A 17,737-nucleotide genomic window follows, 5' to 3' on the forward strand; every position below is an offset into this window, starting at 1 on the left:
GAGAGAGGGAAACACAGAATCAGAAGCAGGCTCCAGGCTCTGAGCTGCCAGCACAGAGCCCGATGTAAGGCTGGAACCCATGAACCGCAAGATCATGACCTGAGCTGAAGTCAACTGCTCAACCAACTGAGCCACCCAGGCACCTCCATTTATATTTTGATAGCAGTTTCATGTGTTGGAATGAGATCCTAATAATTCTTTTTTTATCAGTGGGTTGGATCATTCAGAAGACTTGGATTTAATCTAATAATCATCTTTCCATCTTATGTGGGGATATTCTAGTGCAAATCAGAAATTGGAATGACCCATAAATAATGTGACAAAGGTTTCCAGTTTAAGCTAGAAATTTTGGTTAGTGTTATCAGTGGTTCAGTGACTTTTTAATTTAAGTCATAGTGTTGTTTCTGTAGGCTGCGTGTACTTGATAATGGCCGGTCTTTTTACCTGTAAGTTACTACTTGTTTGATATTGTATATGATGATTTATATAGTATTAGTATTTCAAAGTAAAAAATACAAAAGGGAAGTGTTAGTGTAAAAGTATAACATTTTAATGAACTGTTAAGAAGGTGAAGACATTTTAACATAACTTTGTCTTTGTTTTAAAGAATTCAGAAGGAACTTGCAGAGATTACATTGGACCCTCCTCCCAACTGTAGGTAAGTACTTGTGGATTTTTATTTGTATATTTTGCACAAGGTATAATTAAATTGTTCATCTGATGAGCATCTGTTGTTGTAGTCTGATTAATTAGTAAAATATCATTGTGGTTTGGACTTAAATGACTGTGGAAGATGATTGTTGTTTCCATGCAGAAATGGCATACTTATCAAGTCTATTTTTAGAGGAGTGCTGGAGTTGCCAAACAGAGCAGTGCAGTGACAATAAGATAATGAAATTATAGAGTAACAAATACAATTATCTTTTAGTTGAAGAGGTTTTGGGGCCTTCAGTGATTTTTTTAATGATAGAATAATAGTGTGGCTAAAATATTTGCTATTTGATAATTCACTTGTTATCTTGTTGGAAATTGATTTTTAAAAGTGCTGGAACATTAAACGGTGTTTCTTCATGGTTTACATTATTTCTTATAGTCAATGGCCATAGAATGGGTGTAGAAGTAAGAATGGGTGATTTGAGGCAGTGATGTTAAATTTTAAAACATTCTCTGCTTTATGACCACATTTTTCAATTTTCTGGTAAGAGTTTACTTAGAGGTAAAAGTGCTTACCTGGAAATGATTAATGTTATACAGGTACATAGAGGAAGAGGAGAAAAATAACCTCCTACCTTATTTTGTATCTTGGGCTTGATAGTTGGAAGATGGCTGTTTGACTATTTTAAACATTTCTTTGTTTTGATAAGAGATTGGTGTTGGAACTAGGCCCACATGGAGTTTTCATAGTTTAAATTGGTAGTTTTGTGTCTTGAAGGTGAGAGGGCGGATCACAGGGAAGTGTTGCCAGTATTGAATGCAGGTAGAATTTATTGTTTGGTGTGATGTCTGATTTCACTGATCTTATTTTTTTGTGGAAGCAAAGATAGCAACTCTGTATATTAATGAAAGTGAAAACTTTGCAGCTGGCTATTTGATAGTTGGCTAGTTGACAACTGTTTTGTGTAGAAACAGTTCTTTCTAATAAGGCTTTTTATGTTTGTAGTGAATCTAATGTGGCTCTTTACATGAGAGTCATATACAGTGTATGTACTTGCAATAATATTCAAAAAATGTTTTTTTTCAAATGGAACAAATATTTCTGTCAGGTAAAACCATTGAACACTAAGACTTTTTGTCACACTTAAAAGACTGTGTTACATCAGACTTTTTCAGATGGCAGATCATTGTTTAGACTTTGGTGGCCAATTCATGGAAATGGATTGATTTGCGGAAAATTCCAGTTTGAATGAAATCTAAAATCTCTTGATTCTTACGACAGTATTTGTTTCAATGGTTTGAATCTTTAAAAAATTTTTTTTTAATGTTTGTCTATTTTTGAGAATGAGAAAGAGACAGAGCCAGCAGGGGAGGGGCAGAGAGAGAGGCAGACATAGAATCTGAGCTGTCAGCACAGAGCCTGACACAGGGTTCAGACCCATGAACCATGAGATCATGACCTGAGCCAAAATTGGACGCATAACCAACTGAGCCACCCAGGTGCCCAAGTTTGAATCTTTTTTTTTTTTTTTTAATGTTTTTTTTATTTCTAGGAGAGAGAGAGAGAGACAGCGTGAGCAGGGGAGGGTCAGAGAGAGAGGGAGTCACAGACTCTGAAACAGGCTTCAGGCTCTGAGCTGGCAGTCAGCACAGAGCCCAACATGGGGCTCGAACCCACGAACAGCGAGATCATGACCTAAGCAAAAGTCCGGCTCAACCGACTAAGCCACCCAGGCGCCCCTGAATCTTTTTAAAAAAATAAACTGTTTTGCCACATGCATGACTTTAGTAACCTTCTTACAACTAAGTTGGTAAATATATGAATTTAATTTATATACTTCTTTACTTAAATTTTGACAGCAATTGGCAAAATAAACTACTTTGGTTTAATGAGCTTGTTTAAGGCTCATTTTTAATAAATGAAATTTACATGTAATATCACAGGATGGCTAGACCGTTACTTTGTTTTAAGATATATTATTTTCTAATACATTTGTCTAATTTAGTTTTGATTTATTACAGACAATAATTTAGATCTGATTAAACCAATATGTTGTAAACATGCCTGAAAACATGCAAGAAGTGTGAGAGAAGAAATTACATAACGGCAGTTATTTAAATAAACTAAAATAATTAAATCACAATTCTATTTCAAGTAAAAAAGAAAAGTTTATAATGTCATCTGAAATTTGGAGATTAACTTTTTCACTGAGTCATAGTTAATGATGTCATTACTAGTTATGTAGACTCTTTATAAATAAAGCATTTTAAATGTGGATGTCACACCCATTAAACCCTTCAGACAGTTTAGCAAAGATACCTACTTGGTTGTATTTTTCCCCAGTTTTACTGATATATAATTGGCATATAACATTGTAGAAAGATACCTACTTTGGTTAAATTGCTTGCTTATGGAAATTTGCAAGGAAATTGATTTAACGGTATGAAGATTGGATAGCTTCAAGTTTGCTTTAGAAGCCAGGTCTGTGATTCTGTAGCTTTGGCTCCTTTTCTTGATCCCAGAATAGTTGATTGGACTGGATCTGGCAGAGATGAAGATTGTATTTACCTTCATATATGTGGTGCTCCCCTTTGGCAGGCAAGGGGTCCTCCATGCTACGGCTCATTGGGAAGTGGTGGTTAGTTCTATATGCCCTATGTACTTGTACTACTTAAAATATAGATGTCAGTGTTGATTGTTAATTGTTACTGTGGCCTCTGGATTGTTCGGTGTCAAATATTTTATTGTGGTTTATAGTAAATCTGCCCATCTATATTTCAGTGAGAATGTGTTTGCTATCTTAAGAAAGAGAAGTTAGACCGTAATTTTAGTTTGGCTTATTTTTGGCACAAAGTTAACAGTGCACTTGTGGTTGATTCTTAAAAGTTCTGTGCTGCCTCCATTTGTGCCCTAATGATGGTAATGAATCAGTTTATAGAAATATTCTGAATAAAAGTTATATGCCTACTAGAAGGAGTCAAAATCACATATCCCTGGTACCCTCTTTGTGTGTTACTTTTACCAACACTCAAACCTCTTAAAATCCTGCTTTTTGTTTGGTTGCTTGAGTAATTGTTAGGTCACTATCACAGATAAAGATTATGTATGAGGGAACATCTGTGAGTGACTGTGCCTATTTAGACCGTCAGAGTGGAGAAGGTATTTTATCTGTTATTAGTGGTCTCAGTCGGGATGGCTGACTGTGTGTCACATTTCACTTTAAGTGTGGTTTACCCTTATTTTCTGGGGCCTTAATAAACTAGTATAGCCCAGTTATATGTATTTTTCAAGTTAGAGATGGCGCCTCTGAATTTTGGTGCCTCTTTTATGTGATGTCCATTTAAGCATTTCTTGGAATTATATTGAGGGAACTAGCATGCATTTAAGTATTCGGTGAGTCTGTCATTTAGACACGTTGGGAATATAAAGTCTCTCTGAATTCTATCATTCAGTGTAGATATGTTTATGTAAGGCATTTTTTAAATAGTTTATTGTCAAGTTGGTTTCCATATAACACCCAGTGCTCATCCCCACAAGTGCCCTCCTCCATGCACATCATCCCCCTTCCCCTTCCCCCCCACCCCATCTGCCCTCAGTTTGTTCTCAGCATTCAAGAGTCTCTCATGGTTTGCCTTCCTTCCTTCTCCCCACTGTTTTTCGCCTTCTCACCCATGGTCCTCCTAATCATCCCATACGTGCAAACATATGTAAGGCATTTTTAGAGGAGCTACTGTGGTATTGTTTAATTTTTCTTTTCAGGTTTTGAATGAGTCTGAATATTTTAAAAGTATCCACAAAATACTTTGATAATAAGTTGAATTATTTCTTTTTGTAAGAAACACATGCCTATATATCTTTCAATTTTCTTTTCACTTTTTCTGTTGTCCTTAATGTAAAAATGCAGTAATACAGTTTTTCTTAAAGCTGGATTCAATTAATACCTTTGGGTTTTTTTTTTTCCTATTACAGCATGAGAGTTAATGTTTAAAAGCAAAACAAAAAATAGAAAAAAGTTTCTGTTCATAAAATCATAGGGTCTGTAGGGCCATAGGCACAGAAAATTATACATGGTTTGGGTGAAATTTGGTTATATATTTAGAATATTTCCTATAAGTAGTACAGTATATTTTGTTTGGCTTCAGTTCTTATGATGGATAACATAATTGACCCATGACATTTGCAAGGGCTCTATCGCAGTGCCTCTGCAGATCCATAAATGTTTTCATATTTCCAGCTAAATTGGAGGTATTGGACTAGAACTGCTCACTACCTCAGTGCCTTGCACAACAGCTAAGCTGGATGGAGCCACTAAAATTCATGCAGTATCCTTACAGAGCTCTGATAGGTAGAATTGCTGCCCTTTGTAGGTGACTATATGTTGTAACTGTCCTGATTCTTCACAAATTGTCAAAAGTACATCTTGATACTGTAGATGTGCTCATATGTTCATTTCTATTTCCTTGATGCTAGTGGGAAACTGGGAGCTAACCAGAAAAGTCTCCAAATTAAAATTAAAACTTTTTCATCCAAAGGGTAACTTGTTATTCTGTATTATAGAGAAACTAAATTCAAATTCTGTCATGATCTGATACTGCCCAAGTTGTATTAGCTTTATAAGAATGGAAATGACAGAGATCCTTAACTGCTTTTTGAAAGTAGAGACTACAGTAAAATGATGCATTTTGATTTTGATTTTTGATTTAGTAATTGAGCAAGTAAAAGGGGGAAATACTAAAAAAGAGGAGGTAGTTCATTTATACTAGGAGTTTTCACTTTTTATTGCTATGTTTCAGTGATCTACTCACTGGACACAGGCTCTGCTTTACTTAAAAAAAAAAAACTAATGGTTTTAGTGAGATGTCATTTAAAGTGAAGTGAATTTCAGTGGCTTTTACTATATTCACAGAGTTGTGTAACCATCACAGTCAGTTTTACAAACATTTTGATCACCCCCCCCAAAGGGTACACCAAATCTTTTAGCAGTCGCTCCTTCCCCATTTCCTCCCAACTCTCCAACCTTGAGTCCTAGGTATCAGTCTCTTCTGTCTCTTATAGATTTGCCTGTTCTGGACATTTTATGTTAATGGAATCAGACAAAATGTGGTCTTTTATGACTGGCTTCTTTCATGAAGCATAATGTTTCCAAGGTTCATCCATGTTTTAGTGTGTATCAGTACTTAATCTTTTTGTCTCTGAATAATATTCCATTGTGTGGATATACTACACTTTATTTATCCACTCATCAGTTGATGCATGTGGGCTCTTATGAATAATGCTGCTATAAACATTCGTATACAGGATTTTGTGTGGGCATTTATGTTTTGATTTTTTGGGGGGGGTTTATACCTTCCTAGGTAGAATTGCTAAGTCATAGAGTAATTATATTTAATTTGTTGGGGAATTGGTAGACTATATTACAAATGCTATACCATTTACCTTTCTACTAGCAATGTTTGAGAGTTCCAGTTTCTTCTCAACCTTGGTAGTTGTTCTTGTCTATCTTTTTGACAATAACCATCTTAGTAGGTATGAGTGGTATGTCATTGTGGTTTTAATTTGTATTATCTTGATGAATATAGTGATGAGGATGATGACCATCTTTTCATATGCTTATTGGCTATTTTTATATCTTCTTTGGAGTAGTGTCTGTCTATTTAAATCCTTTGCCCATTTTCAAATTTGAGTTGCATATCTTTTTATTGAGTTGTAAGTGTTCTTTTATTTACTTTGGGTACAAGGGCCATATAAGATATATGATGTACAAATATTTTCTCCTGTGGATAGTGTTCTTTTCTTGATAGTGATCTTTAAGGTGCATAAGTTTTAAATTTTGATGTCTTATTTATCTACTTTTTCTTTTCATTGTATGTTTGGTGTCACTTCTAAGAAACCATTGCCTAATCCAGTACTACAAAAGTGTACACTTCTATTTTTCTTCTCAAGAGTTTTTTAGTTTTAGCTTTTATATTTTGTATTCTGATCCATTTTGTATATGGTGTGAGATAAAGGTCCACATTTATTTTGTGTCTGTGTGGATATACAATTATGTTAGCACCATTTGCTGAAAAGACTGTTGAATTGTTTTAACATCCTTGTTGAAAAATCAAGGAATCATAAATGAAGGTTTGTTTCTGAACTCTAATTTTTTTCCATTGATCTATATGTCTGTCCTTATGCCAGTGCCACACAGTCTTTCTTTTCTTTTTATTGACACAGAGTCTTGATTACTGTAGCTTAATAGTAAGTTTTGAGTCAGAAACTGTAGGTTCTCTAATTGATTTACTTTTCATTGCATTCACTCATTAGTTTAAGGTGTTCCCACTATAGGAGAGGCCATGACTGGACATAAATCCAACCACTGTCTCGTGAGAGCCATTTAATAGGGGGAACATGTATTTTCCAGATCATAGTAACTGAGACAGTATGTAGGGAAAATGTGTACATGTGGATTAACATTTTTGAAAACTACATCACAGAATAGGAAGGCATTGAAATAGAAATTGGGAATAGCTTTTATGTAAGACTGAACTCTGGAAAGAGCCACCAGTGCAAAAATCTAATTATGGTCACTAATTGTTTTCCTTTTCTGGTTATTGTGATAATACTTATGTGGCATTTTTAGCTTTTCAAGGATTTTCATATATGGTTGTAATTTAATCTTTTCAATTACTCTGTGAGACTCCTCGGATTGAGTAACTTGCTCAGAGTTACTAGTTGATTTGGATTTAAACCCGTTTTCTATTTTTTCATATTTTATTATTTTACATGTGTGACTAGATAGAAAAATATATTAAAATTACATTTGTAGCTAGCCATTTGTGGTTCAGTAAAGGAAAAAAAAAATCAACATGTAGGGCATACCAGAATATCATTTGTACTATGTTTGATTTATGTTTCTGAATTGTCCATAAGACAATTTTTTGCCAGAACATTTTGAAAAGTATTTTTTTTGAGGATAGTGATTTTCTACCACATTCGCTTGTGTGTGTGTTTGTGGGTATATATGTGTTAGTTAGCATTATTATTACTGGCACTTGTTCAAGTAAAGAATTTCTTTACATTTGACAGTTCTTGACTCAGTGTTTGCAGATGTCTACACTCTTAATGCCAAATTGGTTTTTCCAGGATACTTGGCCTAATACGAGGTCACTTGCCCCTACTGTTCGTTTCAGTATTTATTGAGGGCTTATTGTTAGATCTTTTGGGGCAAGTGTAGGCTACAATAAGAAATCCAGGTGTAGTTTCTAGTCCTAAAATCTAGTTATAACTAAGTGATCGATGAGACATACAGATGCTTGGAGAACCAAGACTAGGAGAATGATGATACTGTTGGCAGAAACTGCCAATATTTATGGCTTCTGTAAATCTTAAAATTGAAAATGCTTCCCTCTTTACTTTGGTTGCCCAGAAACTAATACCCTATTTACTCTTTGACATTAGTAGTTAACTGTGTTTTGTGTAGAAACCTCAACTCAGATTATATTTTATTTTCTTCCAACTATTTCTGAAGCTCCATATCTTCATTTTGTACTTTTATACTACATATATTTTTTAAGCCACATAAGTCTTTTTGGAGTGAGGCTGATTATTAATAAATAAACACTATAAATAACGAAAGGTGTTGTAAATGTGTATTGTTAGCAGAAGGCTGGAATGACGTTTTGAGGAGTCATTAATATGATAAAATTTAAATATACGTTGAAGGCCTGTGTTATATAGGGTACTGAATTACTCATATCCCTCTCTCATTTCTTTAGTACAGATAATTGAGGAAAATTTTTTATTCACTCACTATGAGTTCTTGACTCCATTGCTGCAGTGTTGAGTGGCTTTGCATAGACTTTATGAAGACAAAAGTCTTTAATATTTGAGATGTATTAAATGGTTAGAACAGCTAAAGAATTGTTTGGAATAGCACCTGTGGTTGGGTAGCTGTAGAGTTGGAGTACGCGTGCAACATGACAGAATGAGAGAGAATGGTCTTACCTTATGTTCCATTGGCATTAAGAGTTTCAACATTATTTATGTTTTCATTTCTGTGCTACCTGATTTTAAAAGTGTGCTCTTTCCTTACTGCCAAATATAAATATATAGATAGATATGTATCTATATATATAGTTTTCTTTTTGCCTTTATCTTGAGGCTGACTTTTTACCTGGGGCACAGCCAACATAGTGCCTTAATGGGCTGTTACTTCTGTTAGGGAACTTCAGATGTAATTGTTTGCTCTCAGGTACCTTTACTTCAGAACTGTGCTTGGGGAAGACATAACCATCTCCATAAAATCACCAGAAATTTTTTTACTTTCTTATTTCAAAATGTTAATTTTTAAAATATCTGCCTTTAAATATGGATTTTAAAATGTTTATTTCATAATAAAGAAAAATGTCAAATGATAAAGTGAACTTAGTGCCCAATACTTGCAGTCTTTGATTTTTTTTAATTCTTTGCCGTTTTAAGAGCAGTACAAGAATGTGTCTGAAAAAAATGTGTTAAATGATCACAGTGGGATTTTATTTTATAATAGTAACAGAGCATTTTATCACTTATTTTGCCCAGTTTTAAGCTGTTTATTGTTTCAGATTACCTAAGCACTTTAGATGGAAAGTGTCATAATACTTTTCTAACATGTAATGTTTTAATTCACATTGCTGTTTTATCTTTTAAGATGTCTTGAAAACTGTATTCTTTTAAAATGTTTATTTATTTACTTTGAAAGCAAGAAAGAGAGAGCACACACAAGCAGGGGAAGGGCAGAGAGAGAGAGAGAGAGAGAGAGAGAGAATTCCAGGCAGCAGGCTCTGTGTGTGGCTTGAACTGTGAGATCATGACCTGAGCCAAAATCAAGAGTCAGACACTTAACCAACTAAGCCACCCTCGCACCCCTGAAAACTGTATTCTTTAGCACACCCAAAGCATTTCTTTACAGTGACTATTATATAACTTAAATATCTTTTATCAACTAAGTGTTATAACAAATAATAAGTAAAACAGTTTTGTTTGGTATATTTTATTTTGAGAACAGTGGAAGTGTTCTTTTTTAAATTTATGTTGTTGAAGTGTGATTTTTTTACTGTTTTTTGTAAATGTTTATTTAGACTTTTTATTAGAATGTCTGCATACTTTAGAGACTTACTGGGATGCCTTTAAAAGTGTATCTAAATCCACATTGTGTAGAAGCAGCACATTGTGCCAAAATGTATAATAGAATTAGGCAAAGCTGTAAGCTCAAATTCACTTTCTGTTCCAATGCATGGAGTGTAGAGACTCTTTCCCCTCTGACCTATATGGAAGATTAAGCCTAGTAATAATGTGTAATAACCAAAAGGAGAGGCATAGCTCTCATACCAGAGCTCGGGTTTCTGCCTTGCCACCTCCTGTTCCTTCCACCTAGAATCTAGGGCTCGCCCCTTCTCCTATACTCCACTGTTGTTAGTTCTCCTGATGCTTCATGTTACAACTATTTTACTTATTTTACCCAAAGAGAACGTTCTCTTTAATCTGTGTTTCAAATCCTAGCATTTAGTTGATGTTCATTGTGCCTGTACATGAATAAATACAATTAATTTTACTAGGTAGCTGACAACTCTTTTAAAAAAATTTTTTTTTTTTTATGTTTTATTTATTTCTAGGAGAGAAAGAGAGAGAGAGACAGCATGAGCAGGGGAGGGTCAGAGAGAGAGGGAGTCACAGACTGAAACAGGCTCCAGGCTCTGAGCTGGCAGTCAGCACAGAGCCCGACGCGGGGCTCGAACCCACGAACCGCGAGATCATGACCTAAGCGAAAGTCGGACGCTTAACCGACTAGGCCACCCAGGCGCCCCGACAACTCTTGAATGCTTCCTAGTGTTTGAGGCCACATGGGGAGTGTTTACCAGCATTATCTCTTTTTATCTTCATGACTAACCTTGAGGTAGATGCTAGTTTTAGACAGTATCTTACAGATGGGAAGATAAGCCTAGAGAGATTAAGTAATTTGTTCAAGGTCACATAGCAAGTAAGTGGCAGAACTAGGATTTCTGTCTTTGGTGTTTCTGACTTTAGAGGCCAAGTGTTTTGAGACTTTGCTATGCATATTTTCCATTTGCAGAATAGATACAAATGAAGCTAACTAGACCAGCACTACTCCAGTAGATCTTTCTGCTATGATGAAAGTGTTCTATAGCTATGTATGGCTGTTTACTACTTGAAAGGTGGCTAATCTCACTTAGTAAAGGAACTCTTAATTTTACTTAATTTAAATTTAGATAGCCATGTGTTTGGTACCTACTGTATTACACAGCACAGATCTAGGAAAACCAGAACTTCTTGGGGCACCTGGGTGGCACAGTTGGTTAAGCATCTAACTCTTGAATTTTGGCCCAGGTTGTGATCTCATGGTTTGGGAGATGGAGCCCCGCATCTGGCTCTGTGCTCACAGTGAGGAGATTGCTAGGGATTCCCTCTCTCCCTCTCTCTCTGCCCCTCCCCTGCTCGCATGTGCTCTATCTTGCTCTCTCTCAAAATAAATAAGTAGACATTTAAAAAATTTTAAAGACACCGAAGAACTTTGCAAACTTAAATTTACACTTAATTTCAACTTTAGGTAAATTTATACCTTTTTAAAAATTACGCTTGTAGTGGTAATTCTACCACCTAAGTATTTGTCTCCCTTCTCTCTTCCCACCAGCCACCATTATCTTCTAAATGTCAGGGAATTTTAAATATTGTTTTTTTAAGATCATCACACATAGTGCTCTTAAGTAAAAGACCCTTATGAATATTATACCCTTATGAATATTATGAATATGAGTATTAGGTAAATATTTATTTTTAACTTTTTAACAAAATGAAAACAATATTGCAAGTCCTCGTTTTTAGATGGACTCATAGCATATTAAAATTGGGAAGCGTATGATCAGGCACTCTCAGGCCTGTCTGTAGGCTAGGGCAAAATTCTGTGGTCTCATGCATGTAGAATGATTTGAATCCTATATGCAAAAATGGTGAATTGGAAGAAGGTGACAGATCCTGTTACATGTGCTGGAGGAAAATCCTTGCCTGAACCTAGGGCAAAGTTTCTGAAGAGTGGAAAAACATCTTGTTTCCAGCAATTGACGTTTTGGTGTAAGGCTCAAGTTAGCAGGCAAATGAAGCCCAGCATGTGCAGTCTTTGGATTCCACATGGCTAGGTAGTGAGTCAGGGGGTCTGCAGGAGGGGGAATGGCACTAACCTGAGCCTTCCCAGACAGGGTAAAGATGGTCTGGAATCTGGAAAAGTAGAACTACAGGGGCTTGGACCTTGAGTAGGGTAGGGCAGGATGGAATAGGAGTAGTCTCTGTCATTCTGAGTTAACATATTCTCCAGTGAGATAAAAGATGTGCCTTCTTAGTCAAGGACTTGTGCATCATTTCAGTAAATATCTAGCAGTAGCCTGGTTTATAAATGATATTAAGCAATGTTATGATTCTACTTGGTCAATAATTAGGATTTGAGGTGAAGGAAAGGGACAGACAAGTTTTAAGAGGAGATAAAGTAATTATCTTTATGGCCTTGTTGCATTATTGTCAGATTCCTTTAGCAATTAAAATTTTTTAAAATTAATTTATTTATTTTGAGAGAGAGAGGGAGAGATAGAGAACCGAACAGGCTCCATACTGTCAGCACAGAGCCCAATGCGGAGCTCAGACTCATGAACTGTGAGACCATGATTTGAGTCAAAATCAAGTGTCCCCTGCTTAACTGACTGAGCTACCCAGGCATCCTCCTTTAGAAATTGTTAGAGTTCATATAATAGATATTTTGCCTTGGGTGATTTCTTTCTTTTTTCTTTTTGAGAGACTGCAAAGTGCGGGTAGGGGGAAGGAGAGAGAGAATCTTAAGCAGTCCCCATGCCCCCAGCATGGATTCTGATACAGGGCTCAATTCCACAACCCTGAGCTGAAATCTAGCATTGGACCCTCAACATACTGAGCCACTGACGTGCCCCTGGATGATTTCTTTAAAAAAATTTTTTTTTCTTTACATTTATTTATTTTTGAGAGACAGAGTGAGACAGAGTGTGAGTGGAAGAGGGGCACAGAGAGAAGGAGACACAGAACCGGAAGCAGGCCCCAGGCTCTGAACAAACGTTCAGCAATAGAGCCCAACGTGGGGCCCGAACCCACAAACCGTGAGATCATGACCTGAGCCGAAGTTGGATGCTTAACCAACTGAGCCACCCAGGCACCCCTGATTTCTTAATGCACTGAAAACAAATGCTTGTGTACTTTGTTCTGAATTTGAGTGGGCCTAAGGCACTTCTGGCACTATCCAAATGACTTGAACTATCTCCAGGTGGCTTTAGTTATTGCAGTAGCAAAAGAACCTCATTGTAAGGTAGATTTGCCTAAATGGTAAAGTGGACCCCAAAGACAGCATTAGAAGTAGCCTCTAACATTTATGTAGCTGACTTATTCTCTTCTTAATCTGCATTAATGGGAAATCAGTAAGTCACTATATAGTATGATGTGAAAATACATAGTATTTGAAAACCATGGAATACGAACCACACAGTTTCTGAATATATTGGACAAAATGTTTTAAGTACTAAACTCAGGGTAACCTCCTAAGATATGTAAATATAGGTGCTTTAAAACACATAATAAGTATTTATCAAAATTGTCAAATGTATTTAGCTAAAATTGGTTTATTCTCCTTCTTTGAAGGATCAGACAAATCAGAGCAGATTTGTCGATCTTATAAGCAGGGAAAAGCTGTTAAACAGTTCTTCCAGTTTTTGAGCTCACCAGAGGTGTGGGTTAATGGGCTGGTTGGTGACAGAATCTTTTTACAGAGAAATGGAGTTGTACATGGTTTCTGATGTCATCATTCTCTGCACTTGAAATAATCTTTCATTCCCTTGGTTGCCACCATTTTAAGAGGTTAGAAGTTTGAGTCTCTCTCTCTCTGTTCTTTTTTTCTTTTTAAGTGCTGCACCCAACATGGGGCTTGAACTTACGACCCCGAGATCAAGAGTTGCATGCTCTACTGACTGAGCCAGCCAGGTTCCCTCTTTTTATGTGATTTAACCAGGGGATTCTTCTTGTGTGTATCTGAAGAAATGTTTATTCTATTTTTCTTGGATGGAATGTTTTTGGGATATCTTTTAGAACCATGTATTATGAAGTATGCTTTAAGTGAAAATATTCTTGTGGAAAAAAATAGTAACTTTAACTTAAGGTACCTGTTTAAAATAAAGCATATCAGAGGTAGGGTGGGTGGGGAGAATTAAGATTACACTTACCATGAGCACTGAGTAATGATGTATGGAATTGCTGAATTAACATATTGTTCACCTGAAACTAATATAACACTGTATGTTTATACTGGAATTAAAATTAAAAAATTGAAAAAATTTTTCAGGATTTACATGGTGTACATTTTGGCGAACATTCTCATATGCATTCATCATAGTATATAAAATAAACTTATTATTTAGTTTCAGCAAAATAATATTGTCCAAAATATTAAACTAGCGTTATTAATTTACAAATTTTTAGATACATTATTGTGTTTGTATTTACTTTCATATTTTTATGTATGAGCTATAAACAACAAATGTATTGTTGGTTTTGTGTTTATATTCATTTGGGAAATATTATAATAAAAACAAGTTAATAATGGCAACTTAAAAAGAAATAAAAAGAAGTTAGGGGCTTGAGGTGGGACATGACCAAATTGAGTGTAGCTTGGTAATCAGCCAGTTGGGAACTCCTGGCTATAGATTTCAGAGTTAGCAAATTTTGGTTGAGAAGGTAGTCAGAGATGGCTGTTCAGTTGGACACATACACATTCAACTGAACACATATATATAAAAGTACCCAGTGGCCTTTCGCTTCATGATCAAGCCCATTAGCTGGAGATCCATGTGGGAGTTTTGACTGATCTACAAAATACAAACTATATTTGAGTAAGCACACTTTCTAGGTAAGAGATTAGTCAGGCTTCAGTTGTTATCTATGTGTTTACAACATTGACCTTATAAGTTAGACATAGTCAAGGACTATTGGGATTGACACCCCATAGTCTTCTGGAGGCTTGAGAAGGAAGGGATCAATTGACATAGATCCCTGTGGATTTAGGATAAGCATCTCTAAGTGTTTATTAGAATTAGGGTAGGATAGAGCAGAAATGTATTTTTGCCACATTGTTAAGAGGTAAGAATTTGTCACAAGGATAGGAGTAACCTCCATTTTTGACAAAGTAGATGGTCAGAGATTAATAGGAAAGCCTATAAACAGGCACAAAATGGTATTGGGGCCTGGGAAACAGCAAAATAAAATTACGTTCTTGAATAAGAATGTGTAAGGTGCTGTTGTGTTCAGAAAATAATTATTCCTAGGTTAAATGAATAATGAAATAAGCTGAGTGGACTGTATTTTGAGGTTCATATTTATTTAACATTAAACATGTTTTCTAAGGGTCTTTTATGTGATTAGCATTGTGCTAGTTACTGGGGTTGAGGTTATAAACAAGCAAAAGGAATCTCCAGCCTTTGTGAAGTTTACATTTCAGCTGTGAAGACAGACTGGGACTTGTTTTTTTTTTTTTTTTTTTTAATTTTTTTAATTTATTTATTTCTAGGAGAGAGAGAGAGAGACAGCGTGAGCAGGGGAGGGTCAGAGAGAGGGAGACACAGACTCTGAAATAGGCTACAGGCTCTGAGCTGGCAGTCAGCACAGAGCCCGACGCGGAGCTCGAACCCATGAACCGCGATATCATGACCTAAGCGAAAGTCGGACGCTTAACCGACTAAGCCACCCAGGCGCCCCATCTGGGACTTGTTTTTAAAAAAACCCCAAACTGCCTAACAGAAAGGGGTTAACAGATAGACACACAGACATAGGAATTGTTCTGAAGAAAACAAACAAGGGATGAGTTTTAGAGTGGGATTTTACTTTTACCTTGAGTTTGGAACGTTCTTCTAAGGAGTGACATATAAACTGAGAACTAAATGACGGAAAGGTGCTAGCTGCATAAGGTGTGCAGGACTCTTGGCATGTGTACCAAGCTGCATGTGTGGATACATGCTCTGCTGTTCAGGGAGCTGGAAGAAGTATGGGGTGGCTGGATTGAAAGGGAGTAAGGAGTGGGCAGGGGAATGCTGTGGCACAGGATAAGAAAAATGAGATGGGGACCAAATCAAGTAGTGTTTGGCTTTTAGGAAGATTGTTCTGGCTGCTAGACTGGAAGAGGGGAGTATAAGATTGGAGGCTGGTAGTCATATAGGTAAGAGAAGAAGATATTCTGGTTTAGGGTAGTAACAGTAAGGATAGAAAGAGCAAAATTTGAGGTATAGTTTTTGAAGGAAAATTTACAGGACTTGCTGATAGATGGCAAAATTGGGTAGAATGTTAGAGGAAAGGGAGAAATCTTCGGGTTTGAGTCTTCAGGAAATGGTGGTTCCTTGGTTGGAAGTGGTTTGGCAGACAGGTTCAAGAGTCTGAAGTAGGAATAGCGTGGTCTGAATGCTGTGTCACTAGGGCAGTGTGACTGAAGGCAGTGCCCAGGGCTGGCTCTTCTTAAGGACTGTGGACAGCACTGTGAAGATTTGGACTTGCTCACAGGGAATCCAGACTGGGTGTTGGCTTCTTCTAGGGTAGAACTACATGAATAGTTCTTAGGGTCTCTGCCTGCTTTGTAGGAACAGGTAGACAGAATGAGCCTGCCAGGCAGTGCCCCCCGCCCTACACTCAGCAAGCCTCCTTCTGCTTGGTCCTGCCCTCAGTGCTGCCAAGACAGTGCCCAGCCCTGCTCTCCGGGTGCCATGTTGGATTCTCCCTTTGTCCCTCTGTCCCCACCCTAGATGGCCTCAGGGCCTTTTTATTCTTATTAGACTGTATATAGAATTGGTTAGTTCCTGATTGAAATAAAAGCGTCACAGAATATGAAAAAAAGAGGGAAAAAAAGAAGTACTAAACTTAATTTGAATAAAAGATTTAGAGTTGGTTTTATGTAGTTAGGCAAAGTTTCTATCAAGATTCATCAAACCATAAATTAATATTTCTAATATTCTCTCTAGCTCTTTGGGCATGGAGAAAAAATAAAGTGAAATAGATGAGTTGCTGATTTATGGGAGAGATAATTTTAGTCTGGAAATTAAAATTTTTTTAATGTCTATTTATTTTGAGAGGGAGAGACAGAATGTGAACAGGGGGAGGGGCAGAGAGAGAGGGAGACACAGAATCCAAGCACGCTCCAGGCTCTGAGCTGTCAGCACAGAGCCTGACATGGGGCTCAAACTCACGAACTGTGAGATCATGACCTGAGCCAAAGTCATACCCAGGTGCCCCTGGAAATTTAAATTAATTTTTTAGTCTTTAATGTAACAAAGATAATATGTATCTACAAACTTGAGAGTTACAGATATACCATGGTAATTTAAAAAAAATGTTGTGTTTTGGATATGTTAATTGTAAAAATGTGAGACCTCTAAATGAAGGTGCCAGACAAGCAGTTGAACATGAATTCATTGGAAAACTGGAACTACCAGGTTGAAGTTGTTGTGATAAAGATAATTAATTAAATCCACAGAAATTGATGAACTTGTGTGCAGAAGGGGTAAAGAAAATGAGGAGGACCCAAGACTGAGCCTTCTGAAACCATAGTATTTAGAGACAAGTAAAGAAGAAGGAACCAGGAAAGGAGACAAAAGTTTGTCATCCAGGGAGTAGGAGGAAAACTAGGAGAGTGGAGAGTACTCAGTTCTTAGAGAGTGGGTATGAAATTGATCATGAATGAAATTTTCAAGTGAGTAAAAAAGTAGAATAAGGTTATAATTACTTATTGTCCTAAAGAGGACAGTAATAAGTGAATAAAGATTATGAAGGTGCATTGAAACTTCTAGAGTACAGTTGACCCTTGAACAATGCAGGGGTTAGGGTCACCAACTTCTCCTTACCCCCCAGTTGAAAAATCTGCATACAACTTTTGACTCTCCCAAAACTTAACTACTAATAGCTTACTGTTGACTGGAAGTCTTATTGATAACATAAGCAGTTGATTAACACATATTTTGTGTGTTATATGTATTATATTTTGTATTCTTATAGTAAAGTAAG

The 17,737-nt window shown here is 36.5% G+C and overlaps 1 protein-coding gene across 1 annotated transcript in view; it reads left to right on the forward strand.

The window, feature by feature from the left end:
• Positions 1–17,737, forward strand: part of LOC120246923 (ubiquitin-conjugating enzyme E2 E2) — a 384,786-nt gene that overhangs the window by 14,415 nt on the left and 352,634 nt on the right. Inside the window, exon 3 of the mRNA XM_039254577.1 lies at positions 608–658. Coding sequence (XP_039110508.1) covers positions 608–658 — 51 coding nt within the window. The remainder of the gene's footprint in view (positions 1–607; positions 659–17,737) is intronic.

This window comes from Hyaena hyaena, unplaced genomic scaffold (assembly GCF_003009895.1).
Source record: "Hyaena hyaena isolate Hyena2069 unplaced genomic scaffold, ASM300989v1 scaffold_494, whole genome shotgun sequence".
Taxonomy (NCBI): Eukaryota; Metazoa; Chordata; class Mammalia; order Carnivora; family Hyaenidae; genus Hyaena; species Hyaena hyaena.